The following is a 27019-nucleotide window of genomic DNA, read 5'->3' on the forward strand; positions in this document are numbered from 1 at the left end:
AAGTATCTCCGCCCCTGTCCATTAAGAACGATTCCCAGACACCATGTGCAAGGGAGCCTCTGATTAAGGAATATTCCCAATCATGTTTTTTAAAAAAATCCCGCAATCCTGCCACACACAGGCCAACACTCCTGAACCATTAATCTTCATTCAAACTGTTAGAATGTTTGTCTAGGCATGACCCAGACTGCGCATTACAGATAAATTAGCTAGAGTAAATCTTCCATTTCTCACCACATGTCAAGGCAGGTGGAATATTCTGTCGAGCCCAGGAGGACATCTGGAGGTCTGTACCACAAGGTAACTACTTCATTGGAGTATGTGTGGCTAGGGACAGATTTTGCTCTTGCAAGACCTGTAGATTAAAGGAAACACAAAGAAGTTTAATAGGCATTAATAAGACAAGGAAATTTTAATTTGAAGGCTCACAGTTTTAAAAGGTCAAACATGACACTGTAATACAGAATCACAAATGCAATGTTGAGATTACTAGAAAGGCTGGGGAAAGTACATTGCTGCCTACGTGTTTCAAATAATGTTAGTAACCAATAATCACTTATATTTCCTAATCAAGCATCATAAATCTGATAAAATTCCAGAAAAGTTTCAAACAAACAATTCATAAACTATTAGACATTACTCAGAAGCTTAGAAATCTCCTGGACTTTCCGAAGGAAGTTTCATGGAACCCTAGTTCTATGGGTTTTAAGTAAGTATTTTGAGAAAAGATTCCAATGTCAAATAATTTTGGGAAAAGATGGTTTAAAAAGTTAAAACAGGTCTTCATACTGTGAGGCTTCTTAGTGCCCTTCATTTTTCTAATATGCATTATGAATCTGAAAGAAGAGAATATGATGTTTTTCTCAAAGGGCTGTCCCAAAACTACTATTTCCTTTCAGTGGTATGTCAAATACTTACTGGAAAATGTTCAGGAAACTCTATTTGAAAACCACCTACATAAATAACGATAAAGGAAGAGTTAAGTTTGGAACATAGAGATGATGAGATGCCACAGGATAAATTAAGTGTTTTCTAAGAACTTTAAAAATGAGAAAATGGTCACAGTAATATGTTAAGTGAAGAATTATGTTCAGTTTGACCTCGTAACAGTAAGTACTTTAGCATAGAAAAAAGACTGGCAGAAACTATCTGAATGTCTTCAGTGGTTAGCCCTGGAAAATGGGATTATCCAGTTTTGGGTTTTTTTTTGTTGCTGCTATTGTTTTGGGGAGGGGTACAGAAGAAGAGGGAGAGAGAGAGTCTTAAGAAGGCTCCACGCCCAGCATGAGCAGGAGGCAGGGCTTGATCTCATTACCCTGAGATCATGATCTAATCCAAAATCAAAACTTGGATGCGTAACCGACTGAGCCACCCAGCCGCCCCTCCAGTTTTTTTTTTTCTTTACTAAATACATTTTTCAAGGTTTTTTTCCCCCAAGTTTTCTACAATGAATATGTAACTTCTTTTAAAAATCACAAAATCTATAGATGTCCTTTCTCAAAAGAAAAAAAAAATCCATGTGATAGCTTTTTATATGGGTATGTTCATTAATAACAAGTGAAAACCGTTATTTATCACTGTGAGGCTCAAAGCACATATAACATTTTTATAATAAATGTACCATAGCACATTCATTTTAATGTTGATAATTTATATTTTTATGTTACTGTTTAGGAACATGATTTTTCTGCTGTTTATTAAACACTGGATACTCCCTTTACTGTATTATATGAAAATGCTAAAATTAATAGGACAGCTGACAAGACCAATAATTTCTAATTAATTCAACTACAGTTATAATAACTCATTTTTTTCTACAATTCAGTTTTTATAATAATACAATGGTATACTGGGGTGCCTGGGTGGCTCAGTCCTTAGGCATCTGCCTTCAGCTCAGTGATGATCCCAGGGTCCTGGGATCTAGCCCCACAATGGGCTCCCTGCTTGGTGGGAGGCCTGCTTCTCCCACTCCCACTCCTTCTGCTTGTGTTCCCTCTCTCGCTGTGTCTCTCTTTGTCAAAAAATAAATAAAATCTTAAAAAAATATAATGGTATATTATAAATTGGCTAATGTTGATAAGTATTCAATATTAAAACACAGACTATACACAAACATACATACATATATATATGGTACCCAACTTTTCTGCACCTGAATGGAACAACTATTTTTTTTTTAAATATTTTATTTATTTATTTGACAGAGACAGCAAGAGAGGGAATACAAGCAGGGGGAGCGGGAGGGGGAGAAGCAGGATCCCAATGCAGGGCTTGATCCCAGGACCCAGGGATCATGACCTGAGCCAAAGGCAGACGCTTAATGAGTGAGCCAACCAGGTGCCCCGGAACAACTACTTTTAATAACAGATTTACATAGTAACCTCCACTTTTCTCTACAAAGTTTTAACCTACCTAAATTCAGGTAAAACTGCACAAGAGGTAGGACAATTAGATGGTAAAGTGTTTCCAGAATTTAATAATTCCATCAAAAGATTTAGTTCCTCAAATGAACACGTTTCTATACAGAGCTAAGAACAAGTCCTTGAAATAGGTTCTGACTTGTTCCATATGCTCTCATCAAGTGAAATGCGATGCCAAAAACATTGAGGCTGGATCCCTCGGCTCCTCTAAGACCCTCTTGACAGAAAACTAGGCTAGAAGAAGGAGAGAATGAAAAAACTGAGATCTTCTTTGACAGTTCAGAAGACCAGGCTAATTAAAGAAACCTGTGGTATTTCCAGGTTGGTATTTTTGTTTTTGTTTTTGTTTTTTGGTATTTCCAGTTTTAAAGAGAGAATAAGACCTCAAAATAACCTAGAAACAGTATAAATCTAAATAACTATATGATTTCAGATCAAGTATGTTTACTCTGAATATAAGTTTGTAAAAGTGGTTAAATATGAAAAACATAAAAAGGCAAAGTTCTTTGTTTCCATTATTCTCCCCCTTCTCACAAGTTTAGGTGAAGGACTACCCAAACACCGCTGACATGGGTCATGTAGCTCCCAAATAAAGAGTGAAAATGAGCTTGTAATATCTAACTTTTTAAGGTGTTAAGTTGTTTTTAAATGGTCTGCATATTAATGTGTCATATTGAAGAATCTTACTATATTTTAAAGACACACTCCTCTGCATTGCTTGAGAAAAACTCTTCTACCACCTCACTTTAATATAGTTAATTTAGACATTTTCTTGTGGAAGGTGTCCTATATGATGATAAACAAAAGGCTTTCATCTTAAAAATATGACTGTTCAGTTAAAAAGATATACAGATTCCCAAATTTTTCAGGGAGGAAACAAATTATTAAAACGAAGAATAGGGGCATCTGGGTGGCTCAGTGGGTTAAAGCCTCTGCCTTCGGCTCAGGTCATGATCCCAGAGTCCTGGGATTAAGCCCAGCATCGGGCTCTCTGCTCAGCAGGGAGCCTGCTTCCTCCTCTCTCTGCCTGCTTCTCTGCCTACTTGTGATCTTTGTCTGTCAAATAAATAAATAAAATCTCAAAAAAAAAAAAAAAGAATTTAAAAAAGGGTATACCCTGAAGTCGGAATATATAACAATATTTTTAATAAATATTTTTGGTAAAGATATCGCCATGTATTTACAGTCATACATCAAAACACACTTACTCATGCAGAATATATTAAACTGCATCCTCCAGCTGAAGGAAAAACTATAGGACAGGATTAATTAGCACAGCATGTGTGAAAGCTTTCTTTCTCTGTTCCCTGTCAGTTGCTATGGTTACACTACAGGAAGAGAGCTACACCACCTTTTAAAAAGGATGAAGTTCATGGGTTATTATCAAAACTTCTTATATTATGCTTAGTTTGAATTAAAAGTCAAAAAGCAAAGTGTAATGCTCAACAGATGAGTACAGTTATTTGCACAATACCACTTTAGCTGAGTGTGTGCGTACGAAAGGGTGCATGTTCCTACAGGCACTTAAAATGGCTTACAGAACAATCCAGAGTATCCCACTTTAACACATTATCATTTCTAACTCATGAGAAACCCTAGACGAGAGTAAAAAGTCCTGCTGTTCAAAGCCTACTGCCAGTTATTCCAAGTTGGGCAACCTTGATACTAGCTAGCACAGAAGAATTTTAGACTTCCAGATGAGTTAAACTTTATAATTAACTTCTTACCCAATGAAAGAATCCCTTTATATTATCTCTATAACATGGTGATCCCAACATCGGCTACCACCCTGAGCCTGGTTTTACCCTCTGGCGGGGCACAAAATAAATCGTGTGATAGATAATGCTTCCAAAATTCGACCTCAACAGACTAGTAGTTGGTTAGCATCAACCAATGGACACCCTTCAGGCCTTATCTAACAGTTCTGAAAGCTGCAATGGACACTGCTGGCTACTCCTCTTCTTTTAAATTTATTCCTTTGACCTCTCAGATAGGGAGTGGCGTGGTCTCCTGGGATCTTCCCCCATCTGCCCTTAACTGCTGGTTTTGTCAAGGATTATCAAGTCAAACCAGTGCTTTCACAAATATGTATAACGAACGGTGGCTAATGCCATGTTTTGATGTCATCCACAGGTGATTTCTCACAACATCTAATCTCCAACTTCCATCTGTCACAGGTTTCAGATCTGGAACTATCCCATTCCTCACTAGGCATAGGCATAAAGATATCCTATGGGCACTCAACATGACCCCAACCACAAGTGCCTACAGCCATCTGCATGTCAGTACAGGAAATGCGCTATGAGTCCAGGAGTAAATGCATTTCACTAGTAAATTGTTTCAGTTTCCAAAAACAGGAAACTTTCTCTTAGCTGTATACAGATACATGTTAGATTTTATATTCCACGCACACTGCACACCTCATTACTCTTTCAAATTCCAATGTATCCCTTGCGCATGTGGTAAGATTGGCTAGGGATTGAGTAGCCTCTAATTTTATGAAGAAAGTTGCTAAACCTAGGACAGGGGTTCAAGAATGATAACTCCCATGTCTCTGCTCAATTCTTTGACCAAGGAATTGAGAAAGAACTGGTAACAATGACTCGTTTCTTTTTAATTAAGTGGAGTAATGGCAAAAGAAAGATGAGCTTGCAAATATCAACTGAAATATGCTATAAAGACATAGGTTCCACCATATCCCACAGGATGTGCCACTCTTTTGTGTCTCTCAGTAGTTTTGTTTTTATATTACAGCAACTCCCACGTCTTTCTCAACATATCTCATTCCCCAAACTAAACAATCAAAAAAAGAGTGTTTTGCTCTTAATCACAAAATCAGTATTTCTAGGAGAGCAGCTCTTTTCTTCACAACTTGATTCCAAACAGACACGAAATACCTGGGTAATATTTTATCATCTGGCAGTTTAGGCTGGAAAGGAAAAGACTTCTCTATTCAATGAGCCAGTCCATAGCATAAGGCATATATATATGCCTCCCTCTGCATATATATATTATATATATATATATAATAGACTTCTCTATTCTATGAGCCAGTCCATAGTGTAAGGCATATATATATGCCTCCCTCTGTCCTTTATATATATATATATATATATATATATATATATATATATATATATAAAACATAGGCATATATATGCTTATATACATACACACACACACACATACATATATATACATTTTTTTTAATTTTCCATAGTCCTGGAAATGGGTCAGAAATGTCTTTTTTCATATAAATTTTTTTAAGGTTTTATTTAAGATTTTATTTATTTATTTGACAGAGAGATCACAAGAAGGCAGAGAAGCAGGCAGAGAGAGAGAGAGAGGGAAGCAGGCTCCCCACGGAGCAGAGTGCCTGATGCGGGGCTTGATCCCAGGACCCTGGGATCATGACCTGAGCTGAAGGCAGAGGTTAACCCACTGAGCCACCCAGGTACCCCTTTTTCATATAAATTTTTAATGGAGTCCCCTTCCTCCTGGAGGATTTATATTAATATCTTGTGATGTGCTAAAGCAGTCTGAAAATTCTTTACTGCTGCTCCTAGAATGTATCCATCAACAACCATCACACAAAACAAAAAGTATTTTCTTCTGGTGTCCTCCAGAGTTCTGGCTTCAACCTCTTCCCTTTGTACTTGACGACGTTTCTTGGGTGATATTATTTACTCCCATGGCTTTAGTTACTCTCTGTAAGCTAATGATCCCAAATAAATACCTCTAGCATCAATCTTCCCCTTTAGATTTCTATTTTTAAAAAGTACACTTCATCTTACATGGGTATCACAAACATTTATCCTGCCCTTAATTCTCCAACTAATGTTTTCTCTTCCCGTGTTCTAGAACTCACCACTAAACATCAGCATCGGGGCTGCTGGGTGGCTCAGTGGGTTAAGCCTCTGCCTTCAGCTCGGGTCATGATCTCAGGGTCCTGGGATAGACTCCCGCATCGGGCTCTCTGTTCAGCAGGGAGCCTGCTTCCCCCTCTCTCTGCCTGCCTCTCTTTGTACTTGTGATATCTCTCTCTCTCTCTCTCTCTCTCTCTGTCAAATAAATAAATAAACCTTAAAAAAAAAAACGTATAAACATCAGCATCCATCCATTCACCAAAACCAGAAGGCTCATTTGATTGTAGGTTCCTTCCATGTATAAAATTACAAAATTCAACATATTTTACTTTGTAATTTCCCTCTTTTCTTCCTCCTTAGGTACTCCTCATGTCTTGCTGGATTGTTATACAAACCTCAAGTCTGTTCATGGCAAAATTTATGAATTTCAAAATACATCCTAGACAATAATGACCTACACTTGTTGAATTTAATTTAACTGAAAACTAAAATTTGGTTGAAATATTTGGTTGAAAAATAACAAAAGACTTCAATGCTCAATCTTTCTCGATAAGCACTATGAAAGCTTGATTTTTCCAATCTCCCTTGCCCATTTTTACCATCACAGGGAGCAGGAAATGTGGATATTTGAGGGTACTTTCATATATTTAATATCACATGGTATTGCTTACAGTGGAAAAAAAAGTTTTGGAATTACAATTCTTTCCTTTGATGAAACATCTTTGTTTTCCTTTCCATCCAGATTTCTATTTTAACAGAAGCTAGTCTTTGCAGCATTCCAAAATCCCTTAAGAATGTTTTGATTGGCAACTGTTAGAGTCTTTCAACTGAATAATAATATTCGTTGAAGATAAATTCTAATAAAATGAAATTAAGTGCAGAAGGCATTTAAAGATATTAAGGCAGTATTCTATTTTGCTCTGATTTTATTTACTTATCTTTGAATTTTTAAAGTTAATAAGTTATGCCTAATTACTATCTATCATAAAGATTTTCTTAATCTGCATTTTAAATAACAGAAACAATCATAATATCTTAATACAGACATTCTAAAAAGAAAGAAAATATTCAGAGATGCCTGGATGGCTCAACTGGTTAAGTGTCTGCCTTTGGCTCAGGTCAGGACCTCGGGGCCCTGGATCAAGGTGTCCAGCTCCCTGCTCAGTGGGGAGTCTCTCCCTCTGCCGCTGCCGTTCCCCACTGCTCGTGCTCTGTCTCTTGCTCTCAAATAAAGAAGTAAAAAAGACTCCTGACTCCTGAGTCTACCTGCAACTGAGGGTTGTGGAGGTGGACGGGGCGATGGGGTAAATGGGTGATGGGCATTAAGGAGGGCACGTGATAAGAACCGGGTGTTAAATGCAACTAATGGTTCATTGAACATTGTATGAAAAACTAAAGATGCTGGCTAATTTAATTTAAATTTTAAAAAATCTTTGAAAGAAAGAAAGAAAGAAAATATTCAAATACTTAAATTTCACAAATAGAAAAACTTTATTTTCTATTTTGTATAGAAATTAAAAACAACATACCGCTCTAGGAAATACTTCTTTAAATGAAACAGATCTGATGATGGTAAGACCAATCAGTCAGAATCCTTTGGCTGACTACCATATGAGCGATATGCTGTTATCAGAGCATTAGCCTACATTTTGGAAGACTTGTGACATGAAAAAACTAAATGCCTGATAGTGGTTCTGACACTAACTAGTTAGTTGTATCTCCTCGATTAAATCATGTAAGCTTGCTTGCTATGTTATGCATAAAATAAAAAGGGCTGAGATCAGATTCCTCAGGTGCCTGTGAGCCAGCTAGCTGTCTTTGTAAATAAATTTTGCTGGAACACAGATACATCCATTCATTCACATATCATCTACCACTTTGTGCTCAACGGCAGAGCTGAGTAGTTGGCACAGACTGGGACCCATAAGCTACATTTAGTATCTGGCCCTTTAAGAAAAAGTTTTGCTGACCCATGGATCAGACTAAGGTCACTTTGAGTTGTCCAAGTACTAAAACTCAGTGATGCTAAGAAAATATTACTAAAATTAAATGTGTGATGATCATGTAAGCTCCAATTCTTAAAAAGGCCTTTAAGTAAATAATTCTACCTCAGTGAACCCCTCACATCACATCCACATGCACAGAGAATGTGAAATCATTTCCAGCAGAGTGTGACATCATTTTCACAGCTCACTGGCTTACATTTCGTTTTCTAGTTTCTGCTTCTCATTTAGTGAGACCCATAGTTATTATTCCAATGTGAAATGACAACGCAGTACAGAAAATGAATTGCATAATCTGACTAAATTGGCAATTTTGATGAATGCATATTCATGCTGGTTTTTGCCAAATTTTTATTTTTTAAAATAATTTATTTATTTGAGAGAGAGGCAGACAGACAGACATTGCAGTGAGGGAGGGGCAGAGACAGAGAGAGAGTCCCAAGAAGACTCCCCGTTGAGCTCAGAGCCTTAATTTCATGACTCTGAGCTCATGACCTGAGCCAAAACCAAGAGTCGGATGCTCAATTGACTGAGCCACCCAGGCGACCTTTTTCCCCAATTTTTAAAAATTAGAGGTAAAACATACTAAGTTCACCATAAGACTCTCAGTCTTAAATCAAGACATATTATTCAGAACTTTTAGACCATTTGGTTATAAACATGTATTTATATATATACACACCAAATATTCTAAGGGTGTACACTGGTATGTGTTAAAGAAAGATTGTTGAATCATCACAACTATAATTAGGTCAAATTATGTAAAAATAATTATGATTTTATGCCAGAGGTATATCCTTTATGTTTAATAAGAAGCCAATTATAAAAATGACATCATACATATATAACATTTGAAATGACAACATATGCTTCCATTAATTTTTGAGTTTTTAAGGAAAATACAAAATTAAAAGTGTTCCTCTGGAAGGTTTATGAGAAAATCCTTCCCATTTCCTTTCTAAAACACCTAAGACTTTTTTAAAAGTTGTGTGTAGGGGTAATACAATATTTTTACCTGGTCTTACTATAGATAATACTAAAATATGAAAAATCAGTGAATATGCGAGTGTACACCTGATGAGATTTTAATGAGAAGTTACAATCTATTAGGTTTTTACATACATGACATCATTTAGTCATTACAACAACCGAGAAAGTAGTATGATTATTGGTATCCTAATTTAACAGAAAGGAAATGGGTTTATCCCAGGTTACACAGTAGTAAGTAGCTATGCCAGGATGAATACAGGCAGTGCCATTGTATCTCCAAGAAGACTGGGAATCTGGGAACAAATGTGTTCCTGGGCTCCATGCAGATGGAGCGGCAGAGAATGAGTGACTCCCAAGTCCGCAATGGGGGCAGGTCAGCCTGGTGGGAGAGGGAGAGCAAAAGGGTGAAGACAAGAAAGAGAAGTGAGGAGAAAACACAAGCTGCTTTTGGGGTGTCTGGGGGGCTCAGCCAGTTAAGCGTCTGCCTTTGGCTCAGGCCATGATCCCGGGGTCCTGGGATTGAGTCCCCCATCAGGCTCCATGCTCAGTGGGGAGTCTGCTTCCTCCTCTCTCTCTCCCTTTGCCCTTTCACCTGCTCATGCTCTCTCTCTCTCTCTCCCAAATAAATACATAAAATCTTTTAAAGAAAAACACATGCTGGTTTTACTGGAAGGAGGTTCCAAAAATATGAGGAAATGAGAGAACACGACTGATGTTGTGTAGAGAGCCTCACAGAACAATCACACAACAGACCCTCAAGGAAAAGAGAAATTTGGTAAGGAAGTACTCTGGAGAAATGCTCAGAAACCTTTACTTAAGGTCTAACTGCTGGAATGAGAAGAGGTTTCATCTGCTGATTTTTTCTGAAGTGGAAAGCAACTAGTTAGCCAGAGACTTGTAATTTAGAGGGGAATAGTTAAACAAGAAAGAAAGAAAGAAAGAAAGAAAGAAAGAAAGAAAGAAAGAAAGAAAGAAAGAAAGAAAGAAAGAAAGAAAGAGAGAGAGAGAAAGAAATGGGGGGAGGGGAGGAAAGAAGGAAGGAGGGAAGAAAAGGAAAGGAGGGAAGGAGTCTGAGGGGGGATATTTAATTTACAGGGCACTGAGGGCTCTGCTTCCCCCCTTTTTCCCCAGAAATCTCAAACTCAGGTGTGATCAAAGCTCATCTGTAGGACATATAATGACACAAGAAAAAACTCTTCCGGGGACACCTGGGTGGCTCAGCTGGTTAAGCAGTTGCCTTGGGCTCAGGTCCCTTACTGGGCTCCTTGTACAGTGGGAAGCCTGCTCCTTCCTCTGCCTGCCGCTCCTCCTGTTTGTGCTCTCTGACAAATAACAAGTAAAATTTTTTTTTAAAAAGCATTTAAAAAAAAAAAAAAAAGAAGAGCTTTTCTGAGGTGTCCTTTACTAACATGAACTTTATTTTTAAAGATTTTATTTATTTATTGGGGAGGGGGGAGGAGAAGCAGAGGAAGAGAGACCAGCACACTCTGTGCTGAGCGTGAGCCCAACACGCAGGGCTCAATCCCACAACCTCAAGATCATGACTTGAGCCGAAGTCAAGCTTAACTAACTGAGCACCCAGTTGCCCTCTGACGTGACTTTAACGGAGAGGTTTTAATGTGTTTACAATACATGTCCAACCAAATCAGTTCAAATTAACGAGCCAATTCAAGGGAAAAAAAAGATTTGGGTCAAACTAAATACATACTGTTTTTTAATTTTATGGCTTACGGCTTTTAAATTATGATCCTATTTTTCTGAATTTTCTCCTGTGCTTTTAATTTTTTCTCTTATCATACTGTTTGAGCAGAGATCAAGTTATATCTTGGGGTCTTGGTAAAGACTTGGTTAAAAGCCCCCCACTATTGCTAGCCTGATGGGTTTCACATTTTCAATCCTGCCCACAATTTCATAAATAGTCCCTACCTCAAATTCTCCTCTATTGACCCATTTGAGCTGCCCTTTGTTCCTCTCCAGGATCTCTAATACAAGGACCATACCTGACTCAGGGTATTTGTGTGAATTAAATGAGAAATGCATAGGAAATGCTTCATAGTACACTTGGCTCATACAATACTCACAACATATTGGCTGTCACCATGAACTAAAACACCATCTGATCAGGTCACTTCTCTGCTAAAGAGCTTAATGGGTTCTCTGGAATTTATCCTAAAAGTCCAAAATCGAAAGACCTCCCCTGCTATTACTCCAGCCTTGTTTCTTCCCATTCCTTCCTTTTTATGTTTGAGGCAAATTACCTGTAATTATCTGCTTTCACATCAGCTCCTTTGCACAACATGGTCTCTGATCTTGGAATGCCTACATGTCCTTCAAAGTTATACTCTGGCCAAGTCTTCCAGCAGCTTTCCTGACTTGCCCTCCCCTCCCCTCACCGGTCCAGTAATGAGCCTTGCTCTTCTCTGACTGAATGAAGCCCCGAGGCTGAGTGGACCTGCCAAGTCCTTCACTCACATGTCAGCCGCCCTCCATCCCACACCAGACTGCAGCTTCCCTAAAAGGAGGACCACAGTTCATCTGCTTTTCCTCCAGCTCCTGGCGTGGTGTCTAGCCCACACTGAGTCTACTGTTGCACCGACATATATGTTTAGAACAGCCACCTATCCTCAAGCCCTGAGACAGTGTTCCTGTAGCAGGTGGCAAGTCTTTATTGTCCTGACAAACAGAGAGAATGGCCAATTCACCTGATCCACAGTACCTCTTCTTTCACCTATTTTATACCTTTATACCTTGGGACATTTTGTCAGATCTCAATAGAGTATCTGTCCCTGGATTTCAAAATGTTTAAAAACCCAATGTGAGTAAAAGTGAATCACAAAAAAGCTCATGATCCTTTTTTGTTATTGTTATTTAGAAGTAAACCCAAACACATAAATTCTTTCTTTTATACCGCTCACATATATGTTAGATACAAATAGGAAGACATATAAAGCTATTAATATATAAGCTACTGGCTCATAATAATAAATGTGATGGATATGCTTTCTTAACAAATTCTATTATTTCTCAAACTAATATGTTTAAAATTTAGATAAATAAAACCTCAAGAAGTAATCAATCTCTCCTCTATATTTTTACATCACATGTCATCTTCCATTCAGCTCACTTGGCAGTTAAGTATATAAAACGATTTTATTTAACTTTTCATTTCCGTGTTTACCTCTCCATCTATATGACAAGCTCTCTATGAGCAAGATTCATGTCTTACGACTGCTCCATTTCTTACCACCACTCTCCACCCCTTCCACATCCTGACATAACACCAAGTCCTCTGTAAAAGACCATACTTAAAACAGGGCTAAGTCTATCTAAACCACACACAGACACGGAACGGCCTTGTCTCTGCTCACTAGGATCCAGACTAGGAACTGGAGGACTCAGACGTGTGAAACCAGCTTAGATCCCAACTACGACACCAGGTTCCTCTGATTCTACGTGGCGCCCTAGCTACCTCTCAGAGTGTTAATTTAAGAAGAGAAGGAGGTATGCCCAGATCTGATAGGTTTTTTTTTTTTTTTAAACCTTGATGGGCAGCAGTATAAAAACATCATTTCAAAGCTTACTCATGTTCCGTTTTATTAAAGAAAGAGACCTGAATTTATCTTTGAGGTTGACTGTTCCTTTCTTCTAAGAAAACCAACTTAATAGCAAAATTTCTGTTATGTAAATGTAAAGCAAGTCCCTACCCACTGTTCTGGGGCAAGCTGGGAAATTAACCTGCATCTTGATGTTTCAGAGCGAAGGGTTTAGTGTAAACTGGGCGCATGTTTTGGCAAAGCTAATGGGCTTCTGAGGCTCTGTGGTTTCTTTGAGGAAGATGTTTGTTGCCTCAAGGAACACAGAGATAACATAATAATGCTCCCCATCATTCTCCATTAGAAGTTTTCAGGAAACAAGAGGACTAAAGAAAGTGGATATGGTGAGGGCTTTTCCTCACCCTAAAAAGGACAAAACCAATAAAGCCCAACTTGTGGTTACATTTAGGTCTAAATCCTATCATGCACACTGATACTGGACTGTTGGTAATATAAATATTCTTGGGGCTGTGGGCCTGAGTGACCAATCCTGTGGCTAGGGGATAGAAAATGGACACTGAAATCTGAAATTAGATCTCCCAGGGCCCTCAGATTCTCATGAGGAGGGAACTTCCTCTTTGGAGGCGTGGGGCCCGAGTTCTAAGTAGGTCACCGGGAACACTCATTTTGGGGAGAGAGAATCCAGTCTTAGGCAGACAGAGATGAGGAGGAGATAAACAGAGAGGAGACCCTTTCCCCCCAACTCTGAGGAGGGACTTCCAGGTTCTGAGCATGGAACCTTAAACTGAAGCAAGCGGTGCCCTGAGGGGCCCTGCCCTGCTCTTCCCCAAATGCTCAACCTTCATAAAATCTTGGTGGGACTGACAGATGTTGGCTGCACTGTAGTAGCCTCAGCGAAGGGTCTGCTCTGCCCTTGGGCAAATGGCCAAGAAGGCCAGAATGGTTAAGGCAGTGCCGAACGCCCCGGGGGAGCCAGTCATGACATGATGCCATCATGAGAGACACCTTTCTGGTGGCATCAAGAGGAAGAGCAGAGTGAAGGAACTCGAAGCACTGTTCCCGACAACACTCAAGCCATAAGGGCCCAGGCTGAGGAGCTCCAAGGCCCTCTGGGCACCAATGTAAGGGGACAGAGGCTTAAAGAAATCTAGGGGGAACAGTCTAGGCAGAGGGCACATGCAGGAGCAGGCCTGGCATGTTGCAGGGATGGTGAGGGTGCCACGAGGGGGAGGCAGTGCGGCCAGCAGGCACCCTGGGGCACTGTCCTGTACCATCCCACGTGTCCTTCACTGCCACTTCCCACCTCTAACTCCCACCCAGCTTCAAATGCTTCCTTAAATCTTGAGAGCAGAAGGCATTCCTTCCTGTTGTGACTGGTCACCTGGCACCTTCCCTGTGAGCATCACAGTCACTGGAGAATGAAGCTAACTTATTTAAGGCAGAGGCAGTGTCTGATCCCTGGGACCCGCACAGGGCCTAGAATGTGTAATGTGTTCATTGAATTAACTGGTTGAACTAAACTTGGAAGGCACTGGGTGTGTTTCACAAGTTTCAGAGAGTGATCAATGGCACCTTTTATCCTAGGCATTTACCCTGTATTTATACACACAAAGACTTCTGTGCGGGGATAGTCACTGTGACACTGTTTCTAGCAAAAGACTAAAAACAACCTCAGATTCCAGAAGAAAAGTGGCTAAATAAATTATGGCACAGCTTACAAAATGCAGCCAAAGAGGCCAATAAATCTGTATGTATTAATATGGAGCCAACCATAATAAATTGTTGAGAGAAAAGGCAAAACAAAGAGCAGTGGGTATGCTATGTACTATCTGCATAAAAAAAAAAAAAAAAAAAAAAAAGAAGTGCTTACATAGACATATTCTATCTCTGAAAAGAAACATAAGGAACAGGTAAAGGGAACTGCCTGTGGGGAAAGGAATAAAAAAACAGGAGGAGAAGAAAACTTAATTTTCACTCTACTCCTCTTTTGTTCTCTGAAATGCCTATTACTTGTACACAGGAGGAAAAGGACTTGTTTTTAGAAGAGAGAAAGAAAAAGGGTCAACTAAGTCCTCACCCAGCCCTGTGCTGTCATACACCCCCTTCCAACTTCCACCCTCAGATTCTAGCGTCTTTCCTTATATTTCATAGTGTGAGTCCTAAAATAGTGATCGGATGTAAATGACAGGTTCTCCTGGTGTGGCAGGGAAACTGATGGCTGGCAGCAATGAGCCAATGACTGGGTAGAACAAGCTGAAATAAACTATTACTTAAATATTCTCACCATGACCACCAAGTTGTCTTCTAAAGCACAGGCTTGTCGTGTAATAGCCAGTTTAGTGACAAAGACCAAGTTAAATTTGCATGAGCAATTTGAGTCATCAGGAAGTTCTGATGTTTAAAAAAAAAAAAAAAAAAATTCCTTAAAGGGAAATTTGCTTTCAAATACAGTACTTAAAGTAGATTTCCCTAAGACGGAAGAGTCAAAACTGCCCAAAGGAGCTAAGATTAAAATTTTTTTTTTTTACAATTCATAAAATGAAGTTTTCATTTCTACATCTAAGAAGGTGAAGGCATGCTGCTCTAACTAACCAGAAATAATGGACGAGAGAATATAGGTAGGTAGGTTTCGAGAAGTTCAAACTCAGAATCAGCAACAAAACAATTTATCCTCCTTTGTCAGCAAACATCACATATGTTAAGCCTGAGAGGACCAAGAATGTTCCCAGAAGACTGCCACAGTTTTAACAGAGCTGTCAGCAATAAAATATAAACTCCTCTTGTGCCAGACTAGACAAGTGTCTTCTCCTTTAGGAATTAAAGACAGAAACCTAACATCTGAAGCATATGTCCTTTATAGAATCTGATATATAGACTTTAACTGTTCCCCTCTTGTCAGTCCAAATAGCTTGTTCTTTCAGGCATTTATCCTCATCAATAAAGCTTTATTTGGAACCTTTAAGTGTAGCTGAAGACATTTTAAACTGAGAAACTATCTTCAAACCAAATATGAGTTCCAGAATAAGGTGCTCTCGAGTTCGCTATCCTATTTTTATTGATCTCATTGTTTCTTTCATTAAATATTTCATTAAAGGAGGAAAAAGAGAAATTGCTTGAAATACACATCTGGCAGTTAAGTAAAACTTAGTGCATGTGTGTGGATTAATCTTTGAAATTATGATTGCATATTAAAATCCACAAGTAGAAAACAGTACCTCTAAATTGTTGACTAAATTACTCTAAACCTATTATACAGCATTAAACACCACACCAAATGCTGTGAACAAATGCAGTATGCATTTCTAAAAATACACTGAGGGAATTAATTGTCAAAATACAACAAAATACCCACAGTTCTTTTTTAAAAAGATATCCTTTATACTATCAATCACTTCTTGTAAATCTTTTTTTTTTAAAGATATTTTTTAAAGATTTTATTTATTTATTTATTTATTTGAGAGAGAGGAGAAGGTCAGAGGGAGAAACAGACTTCCCGCGAGCTAGGAGCCTGATGTGGGACTTGATCCCTGGACTCCAGGATCATGACCCAAGCTGAAGGCAGTTGCCCAACTGACTGAGCCACCCAGGCACTCTCCTGTAAGCCATTTTTGTCTTAAAAAAATGACAACTTTATTCTGTCAGTGCTGGAAAAATTGGACAGCCACACGTAGAAGAATGAAACTGGACCATTTTCTTACACCCAAAGAAAAACTCAAAATGGATGAAAGACCTAAATGTGATAAAGAAATCTATCAAAATCCTAGAGAAGAACACAAGCAACAACCTCTCTGACCATGGCAGCAGCAACTTCTTGCTAGACATGCCTCCAAAGGCAGGGGAAACAAAAGCAAAAATAAACTATTGGGACTTCATCAAGATAAAAAGCTTCTGCACAGCAAAGAAAACAGCCAACAAAAATAAAAGGCAACCTACAGAATGGGTGAAGATACTTGCAAATGAAATATCAGATAAAGGGTTAGTATCCAAGATATATAAAAAATTCACCAAACTCAACACCCAAAAAACAAATAATCTGGTCAAGAAACTGACAAAGGACATGAACAGACATATCTCCACAGAAGACATGCAAATGGTCAACAGACACACAAAAAAATGCTCCATATCACTTGGCATCAGGGAAATACAAATCAAAACCACAGTAAGATACCACCTCACACTGGTCAAAATGCCTAAAATTAACAAGACATGAAATGACAGATGTTGGCGAGGATGAAGAGAAAGGGGAGCCCTCCTACACTGCTGGTGGGAATGCAAGCTGGTGCAACCACTCTAGATAACAGCATGGAGGTTCCTCAAGAAGTTAAAAATAGGGGCACCTAGGTGGCTCAGTGGCTTAAGCCGCTGCCTTCGGCTCAGGTCATGGTCCCAGGGTCCTGGGATGGAGCCCCGCATCGGGCTCTCTGCTCAGCAGGAAGCCTGCTTCCCAACTCCCTCTCTGCCTGTTTCTCTGCCTTCTTGTGATCTCTGTCTGTCAAGAAAATAAATAAAATCTTTTTTTTTAAAAAAGTGTTAAAAAAATTTTAAAAAAAGAAGTTAAAAATAGAGTTACCCTACGATCCAGCAATTGCACTAGTAGGCATTTACCCCAAAGATACAAATGTAGTGATCCGAAGGGATACCTGGCACCCCAATGTTTATAGCAGCAATGTACACAATAGCCAAACTGGGGAAAGAGCCCAGATGTCCATCAACAGAAGAATGGATAAAGAAGACGTGGTGTGTACACACACACACACACACACACACACACACACACACAATATGGAATATTACTCAGCCATCAGAAAGAAAGAATACTTTCCATTTACATCAATGTGGATATAAATGGAGGGTATTATGCTGAACAAAATAAGTCAATGAGAGAAAGACAACTATCATATGGTTTCACTTACATGTAGAATATAAGAAACAGCACAGAGGACCATAGGGGATGGGAGGGAAAACTGAAAGGGAAGTCATCAGAAAGGGAGACAGACCATGAGAGACTCTTTACTATAGGAAACAAGCTGAGGGCTGCTAGAGGGGAGGTGGGTGGGGGGATAAGGTGATTGGGGGATACACATTAAGGAGGGCACTTGATGTAATGAGCACTGGGTGATATATGCAACTAATGGACTGTTGAACACTATACCCAAAACTAATGCTGCACTACTATATGTTGACTAATTGAATTTAAATTAAAAAATTAAACTAAAAAAATAAAATTGCAAACAAATTGGCAACTCTAAAGAGAAGGAATTCAATTAAAAAATGAGCAGAGGACCTGAAGACACATTTTTCAAAAGAAGACATACAGATGGCCAACAGACACATGAGAAGATACTCAACATCATCCATAATATCAGGGAAATGTAAGTCAAAACTACAATGAGTTATCATCTCACACCAGTTGGAACAGCTGGAATCAAAAACACAAGAAATAACAAGTGCTGGCGAGGACGTGAAAAAAAAAGGGAACCCTTGTGCACTGTTGGTAAGGATGCAAATTAGTATAGCCACTGTGCAAAACAATATAGAGGTTCCTCAAGAAATTAAAAATAGAAATACCATATGATACAGTAATACCACTACTTAGCATTTACTCAAAGAAAATGAAAAACACTAATTCAAAAATCGATATGTACCCCTATGTTTATTACAACATAATTTACTAACAGCCAAATTATGGAAGCAACCCAAGTGTCCACTGACAGATAAACAGATAAAGAAGGAATGGTGTATTATTCATTCATAAAAAAAATGAGATCTTGCCATTTGTGGCAACACAGATGGACCTAGAGGACATTATGCAATAAGTCGGTCAGAGAAAAGACAAATACCATTTGATTTCATTCATACACAGAAACAAAACAAATGGACAAGTGAAGAAAAAAAGAGACAAACAAACAAACAAAAAACCCCCACCGGCCTCTTAAATAACAGAGATGGTTATCAAAGGGGAGGCAGTTGGGGGAGAATGGGTGAAACAGATAAAGGATATTGAGAGCTTATTTATTACGATAAGCTCAGAGGAATGTACAAAATTGCAAAAAAAAAAAATAGCCTTTCTGAAAGCATTACAATTCTTCACCATTCTTTATCCATATTACCTAGTTATAGTAATTGGGATGATTACACTAAGAAAGGTAATAAAATCTCCATTCCAGATAAGGCTTGCAGTCATAGTAATTCTGTATTTGCTGGGTTTTAAAATTTTTTTCATGGGCAAAGCAGAAGTTGACTTTGAAATCAGCAAAGGTATTTTTAAGGAAATGACCACAAACTGTATAAACATATGGTACAAAACAGAGCAGACTCACTTTGGAGAAGCATTTTTAAAGGACATTTAAAAATATTAAAATCTGGGATTTCAAGCTTAAAGATCATTAAATCCTGTCTTCTATTCTTAATTCACAGAAAATAAAACTGCCTATTTAAGTGACTAGTCCAAACAAAGTCCAACAGCTAGTTAGTAAAAACGTTAAGAACAAATGCTTGGACTTCTCACTCCCCACTCATGTTCTTTTTATTAAATGAGCCTGCCTTTTTGCTACCATCTCCACTCAAGGAAAGGGCTTCCAGAGAGGACGAGTGTTCCCTAGTTTCTCCGCCCTGGTCCTTGCTGTGAACTTTGGTTGCTGCCACTGTTCTAGCCCGGAGGACTGGGAGAGCTAACCAGGGCTTACTGTCACAGCTCTGGCCTCTCCAGATCAGGGCTCTCGACGACAAACTGCATGCTGCAGACACCTGGCTCAGCGCCCTGCTTCCGTCCCAGGGGCCTCTCTGTGCAGGGATTAGGCCTGGCCCAGATCCTGCCCAACTGGCAGGAGGTTCCAGCTGATAGAAGGCAAGCAAAATGAGTGCTGAGACTCTCCCATGCTGCAGCTCCCAGGCTGTGTCTTCCCAGCTGCACCTGTCTGAAGAAGGAACTTAGAGACCAGAACTGGAGGGAAGACAAGGGGTAGACGGAAACACGTCTGCCCAGAATAGTGGCAGGCTAAGTAAGAAGAGAGCAAGTGGACCATCAGATTAGCAGCTGCTGCAAGGCCACTTTGGAGAGAGGCTGTGGATAAATGAATAATAAAAAATAGAACCAAATAGTTGCCATCTGCTGTTGTTGCTACTACCTAATTGACATTTAGTCTCCTCTCTGGCTTTGCTGCCCACATGTCCGCCAATATCTTTGCCTATGGTTAAAAGCAATAGCTCTATCCTTTGTCATGTTATTGTAGAGGGACTATAAATATTACCATTATGGAAATCTACTTGCCTTTACTTACACTGTACCCTGTCTCTGTCCCTATCTCAGAAGCTTCTTGAAACCCTACTCATCCTTGGAAAAGGCCTCTTTGGGCAGTCCCCTCTAAGTCTTTCCAACCCTTTCCTGAGCTCCTGTCATGTATAGAGAAGTCACCTGTTGAAAAATAGTAAAATGAGTGGCATAACTTGTCTAATTTCTCAGTGAACTGTCCGAGAACAACCCACAGGCTTACTTAACTTTTCAACCTTCCATTTTGTTACCTAAAAAAGGAGGCTTATGTGAAGATTAGGTAAGAGATGCCAGGCAGAGTGCTCACTCCAGCATCTGACCCAAGTAGCAGTCAATGAAGGCTTACTCCTCATCACTGTTTGTCACCAGCAACATCATTACCGATATCCTTTATACATCTTTATACCCTAGGATAAGGCTTTATATGCTCAGTTAACTGCTACTTCTTATGGAAAGTCGTATCACACAGTGTAATTATCATGAGATAACTGGATAGCAGTTTTGATACCATAGTGATGCGCATACTCTAAGGTTGTTCCCCTGACACCACTGCCTCCTGATAGTCACGCTTTTACAGAATCCCCTGCCTGCTCTGTTGAGTAGGGATGGGACCTGTGACTTGTTTCTAAAAAACAGAATCTGGCAAAGGCTATAACTTTTGTCTTGCTGCACACTCACTTTATTGTCTTCTTGGTTTGACTATTTTGATGAGGCAAGTAGCCATGTTGGAGAGGTCCACATAGTAAGGGACCGAAAGTAGCCTCTGGCCAACAGACAGCTTGGAACTGAGGCCCTGAGTCCAACAGACTGCAAGGAACTGAATTCCGCCAATAACCATGGTAACTTGGAGGCAGATTCCTTCCCAGGAGAACCTTCAGTTGACACCTTGATGGCAGCCAGGTGAGACACCTGGAAGCAGAGGCACCCAACTGAGCCACGCCCACATTCCTAACCAACAGACCCTAGGAGATGATAAACTCGTGTTGTTTGAAGCAGCTTAGACTGTGGTAATTTGTTAAACAGCAATATATAACTAATATGCCAATATTTTCCCAACTTATATTCCAGAGTAAAAAATGTGTCTTTAATCAAATAAATCTGAGAGATGCAACACCAGATTTTATGTTAATCGCAGGAATGTCAAGGGCCTTTAATCACTAGCTAAAATGTCCTACAAATTCACTAGGTGTGGGAGGGGGAAGACACACCCCGAAACCCTAAATGATTTGACCAACGAAAATATTTTATTTTATTTTATTGTTTTTTAAGAGTCTATTTATTTATTTGACAAAGATCACAAGTAGGCAGAGAGGCTGGCAGTGAGAGGGAAGCAGGCTCCCCCGCTCAGCAGAGAGCCTAATGCGGGGCTCAATCCCAGGACCCTGGGATCATGACCTGAGCTGAAGGCAGAGGTTTTAACCCACTGAACCACCCAGGCACCCTGAAATTTTTATTATTTTTCATTAATATATGGGCCACAGTTTTAGAAACGCCTTTTCAGATTTACAGAAGCAGCAAAAGAAACAGCAATCAAAAGCTGGCTGTGAGGTGTGTCTAGGTGGCTCAGCCAGTTAAGCATCTGCCTTTGGCTTAGGTCATGATCCTGGAGTCCTGGGGTGGAGTCCTGTTTTGGGTTCCTTGCTCAGTGGGGGAATCTGCTTCTCACTCTGCTTCCACTCCCCACGTTTGCGTTCATGTCCTCTCTCTCTCTCTCTGACAAATAAATAAATAAAATCTTAAAAAAAAAAAAAAAAAAGCTGCTCTGAATGCCTCTGCAAGAAGAAGGCAGAATAAGTGTGTAAAGGGGACAACAGCCATCCACCTAACTGGGGGGAATTGACTGGTTCCTGCTAAAAATAATACAAAGATGAAAAAAGTTTCACTTTCAACATTTCTATAGTGATTATTTCTCTAGATATACCAAGCATGATATTTTTATGGGCAAAACAAATTACGTACTTGTATTTCTTAACAACTTATTGCTACGACGAAGACAAAAACGATAGATCTTATTCTTTTCCCTCCCTTCATTCCCCCATCACAGAAGTGATCGACAGTGACTGTGGATGAGCTGGAGGTGGCAGGGGGCAGCCGGGACCAAGAAGGTAAGTGGGAAAGTCTAATAATGAGCACTTTGGTGTCACGTGTCATGTGAAAAGGGTTTGGAGTTTTGTTTTTTAATGTCTTCCTGATTTCCAGAAATTTTATCTATGGCAATGAAAGGGCAAGTTGGCATATACTAGAATGCTTGACTACCTCCAATGTTTGAACTTTCACTTTGCAGATAGCCCCTTAGAGCTGTGGGGTAAAAGTACTGTTTATTTTGGCCTTCACTTAGTGATTCAAAAACAATTTCAAATTCGCATCCAAATTTCTCTACTTCTTGGAGGGAGACCAAAGAGCTCGTTTGTAACTATTCTTGTTGATAAAATGCTGGACAGCAAAACACTTTAGCTGTAATTTTCATAGTTAAAAGATCATCGATCATAATAAAAATCAGACCTACTGGAACAGTCTTCATGTTGTTATTCAAAAGATACAAAAGATGTCACAAGATCTTCCAAGATGATTTCAGGATGAATTATTTTCAAGCCTACAGTCTCAAAAGAAATGCCAATGTTAAAATATCAGTCAACAACAGACACATGAAAGAATGCTCAACATCCCGTGGCATAAGGCAAATATTAATCAAAACCACAGTGAGATACCACCTCACACTGGTCAAGATGCCTAAAATTAACAAGTCAGGAAACAACAGATGTCGGCAAGGATGCAGAGAAAGGAGCTCTCTTGGTGGGAATGCCAGCTGGTGTAGCCACTCTGGAAAACAGTATGGAGGTTTCTCAAGAAATTAGAAATAGGATGTCTCAGTTGTTTAAGTGCCTGTCTTTGGCTCAGGTCATGATCCTAGGGTCCTGGGATCAAGTCCTACATCAGGCTTTCTTTGCTCCACAGGAAGCCTGCTTCCTCCTCTCCCACTCCCCCTGCCTGTATTTCCTCTCTCCCTGTCTCTCTCTCTTTCTGTGTCAAATAAATAAATAAAATCTTAAAATAGAACAAAACACTTTAAAAACAGAGCTTCCCTATGACCCAGCGATTACTCTACTGGGTATCTACCCCAAAGAAACAAATACAGTAACACAAATGGGCACCTACACCCCAATGTTTATAGCAGCAATGTCCACAGTAGCCAAACTATGGAAAGAGCCCAGATGTCCACAAATGAATGGATAAAGAAGATGTGGTGTATAGGTATACGATGGAATACTACTCAGCCAACAAAACATTTGCAATGATGTGGATGGAACTAGAGGGCATTATGCTAAGCAAAGTAAGTCAATCAGAGAAAGGCAATTATCATATGATCTCACTCATATGTGGCATTTAAGAAACCAAAACAGAGGATCATGGGGAAGAAAGGAAAAAATAAAACAAGATGAAACCAGAGAGGGAGACAAACTGAAGACACTCTTAATCATAGGAGACAAACTGAGAATTGCTGGTGGGGGGTGGGGGAGTAATAGGGAGACGTGTATTAAGAAAGGCATGTGATGTAATGAGCACTGGGTATTATATAAGACTGATGAGGGGCACCTGGGTGGCTCAGTGAGTTAAAGCCTCTGCCTTCGGCTCAGGTCATGATCCCAAGGTCCTGGGATCGAGCCCAGCATCAGGCTGTCTGCTCTGCGGAGAGCCTGCTTCCTCCTCTCTTTCTCTCTGCCTGCTTCTCTGCCTACTTGTGATCTCTGTCTGTCAAATAAATAAATAAAATCTTTAAAAAAAAAAAAAAAAAAGACTGGTGAATCACTGACCTCCATCTCTGAAACCAATGATACAATACATATTTTAAAAAATGTTTTTAAATAAACTAAACCTTATAAAAAGTAGTTCATACAAATGAACCAATGACTGAAAATACTATTTACAAAGCATCAGAAAACTAAGAGGACAAAGACTAATACAAGTTCTTTATCAGTCAAAGGAGAAAGGAGAATTTCATCATATCTGAAAGAAATGAGCAGAAACAATCCAATCATCAAGAAGACTATTTAAATGTTGATTTACTCTTACTGTTTTTAATAATGAACTTTGCAGTGTGCCATTATATATTAACTAATTCCTGTAAATCATATGTATTACATAGATAAATATATGCATGTGGAATTTAAAAATTATAAAAAATAGTCAATTTGATGCCCACGTTGAGCTAATATAAGCACAAATCAATGTTCTCATATTAAAAAGAGGGTAATAAAACATGTAGTGTCTACTTCACAGGCTTATGAGGGTAACACAAAATAAAAGCTATGAAATCACTCCACGAACTATAAAGGGCTGTTATTATTATTAGAGATGACAAAGGTTTGAATCAATTTCATTTCCTAAAAGCAATCTAATGTCAAGTGCTTCTGATAAAACGTTTTGATGATTCAACTACTACAATGTTTCCAAGATTGAATGCAATATTCAAAAATGAAACTGCCTCCAGCCACCAGAATCTAGAACGACTTCTACATCTTGTCCTATGGAAAATCCTCTTCTTGTGCTTCCACAGTGCACAGCACAGAAGCCCATATCCAAAGCAGATCACAGACATTTCACTCACAAAGATGACAAAATAAGCAATTCCTAATATTCAGAAAGTGATTAAGTTTGCTTCATAGCCAATGCTGACAAAATGTAGGGTACTGACATTTTTACTGGAATGAAGGATACATGCTACAAACTGCTTGATATAGGAATTTGCTAAGGAATCTCCCATAATCTTAAATCATCCATTTTGACAGTCTATGCATACCTCTTCTTGAAGACCACAAGTGTGTCCCTTAATTTATGCATATTTCTAACTGTGTACTTTCCCTCTTGAGACGTTAGATTGCTCAAATCAACTTTGACATCAAATCTCATTTTAAAGAAACGTCCACAAGTCTTAGAAAACAAGTTATAATGGACCTACACTGCTTTCTTATAGACTGTTTTACAAAGCATCAAATCTCTGAAGACTCTTAAAAATCAATATGCTGTTTTTCATTTAGATTTCTGCATTACCTGACAATGTAAAAGTAATTCCTGCAGTAAGAGCGACTCTTTAGAGACTTCAAACACTGACGCTGCACGTTAGTAGCGTTCATTCTCATAGTGTTCAAGGATTTACTCATTTCTTTATTACCGCAGGTACTAAGGTATAATTATATTTTTCATTAGGGCTGACTTTTCTTACGGTTCACAAAATTTTCTTATCTCACAGGTCTCTCCTACTGAAACATTTGGCAGAAGCACTCAGTTGTTTATGAGGAGAAAATGTATAATATCAGCAGATTCTTGGTTAATTAATGAAGTGTCCGCCTCATAAAAGAACTAACATGAAGTATAATTTTATTATCTAAGAATGACAGGAATGGGACAAATCTATCGTAAAAACTGTCACAAGAATTAGTCCCTCTCATTAAATTATCCTAGTCCCTTTACTGGGGAAGTTAAGCTGAATGGCACTGTGATAGATATATTTTAAAATCTGAACTACAAACAAAGTTTTTAACACTGATTTGTAGAGAATTATTACTTCTCTAACAAAAAAAGTCTACCTCTGAAGACTTTGGCCAGTAATTACTTTAAAATAGACAAATGACAGTTTCCATAAAATATACAAGACAACAATTTTTTGTTGTTGTTAAAGATTTTATTTATTTATTTTACAGATGGAGATCACAAGTCGGCAGAGAAGGCAGAGAGAGAGGAAGAAGCAGGCTCCCTGCTGAGCATAGAGCTGGTTGTGGGCTCGAGCCCAATGTGGGATCACGACCTGAGCCAAAGGTGGAGGCTCTAACCCACCGAGCCACCCAGGCACCCCCAAGACAACAACTTAAAAATCAGATCGCTTTAAAAAGTTCATAAGCCCTTGGAGCACATCCACAGGCTACCGTAACTGATATTCAAAATGGCGACCATGAGACTTTCCTGCAAAGAAAAGATGCAGGAACCAAGTTGCTATTATTTATCACTGTACCTCACCCACCAGCACAGTGTTGGGTCCATGGGAGGCATCAGGAAAAATCTGCTGAACAAACTGTTGAATAATATTCCTTATTGTATCCTTGTTCAAAAAGGCAAGAAACTATGTTACACACTTTAGGGGGAAAAACTATGTTTAAAACAAATAATATTTTGAACACGTCAACCCTCAACTCTAAAGGGTTAAATGTAAACATACATTTATACAGACTGTCTATAAGCCAGGCACTGTCCTTAATTGATTTGTCAAGTGTTAATTTGTCTTCTAATAATTTTGCGAGGTACCCCGTATTACTATCAGCATCCTTATTTTTAAACAGGTAAGTTAAGGGAACGGAGAATTTTGGTAATTCACCCAAGGACACATGATTTGTAAACTGGACAGTCTGGGTTCAAAGTCCAGCATGTAGCTCCAGAATCTGCACCCTGACCATTCTGGAACATTTATTTGGTCTTATCTTTTCACTTGGGTATATGTGCTTCCATGTAAAAAAGTCTTCTATTTCAGATCGAAATGTTTTTACGTGGTTCTTCTGCCCTGGAGTTGTATACTATTTATTCCCAACCTGTGGAAAAGGCAAGATTTGAAAAGATTTCTCCCACCGGGAGGCAACAGGGTATTTTTCAGCTACTGCCCGGCACAGCTGAGTCATAGCAGGACACTGATAAAGCCAATTCAGCCTTCTGCCCACAGGACTCCTCAATGCTTTCATTTCTCCCAGGAACACAAGGAAACAGGGTGGTTCCTTCTAATTCATAAATTACCAAGGCTCCATTCCAACTTATATTTCCAATGAGGTTTCCCGCAGGTCTACTGTAAGAAATGTTCTATATATCTATATTTATATCTATATCTGGATCTGGATGTAGATCTAGATCCAGATCCAGATCCAGACATATACAT

At 39.1% G+C, this 27019-nt stretch overlaps 1 protein-coding gene across 3 annotated transcripts in view; it reads right to left on the bottom strand.

The window, feature by feature from the left end:
- The window catches only part of CDK14 (cyclin dependent kinase 14), a 575395-nt gene that overhangs the window by 242903 nt on the left and 305473 nt on the right, over nt 1-27019 (bottom strand). For all 3 annotated transcript variants that reach the window (XM_059396884.1, XM_059396886.1, XM_059396885.1), the window contains one exon: nt 235-355. In XM_059396884.1, coding sequence (XP_059252867.1) covers nt 235-355 — 121 coding nt within the window. The remainder of the gene's footprint in view (nt 1-234; nt 356-27019) is intronic.

Source organism: Mustela nigripes, chromosome 4, assembly GCF_022355385.1.
Source record: "Mustela nigripes isolate SB6536 chromosome 4, MUSNIG.SB6536, whole genome shotgun sequence".
Classification (NCBI taxonomy): domain Eukaryota; kingdom Metazoa; phylum Chordata; class Mammalia; order Carnivora; family Mustelidae; genus Mustela; species Mustela nigripes.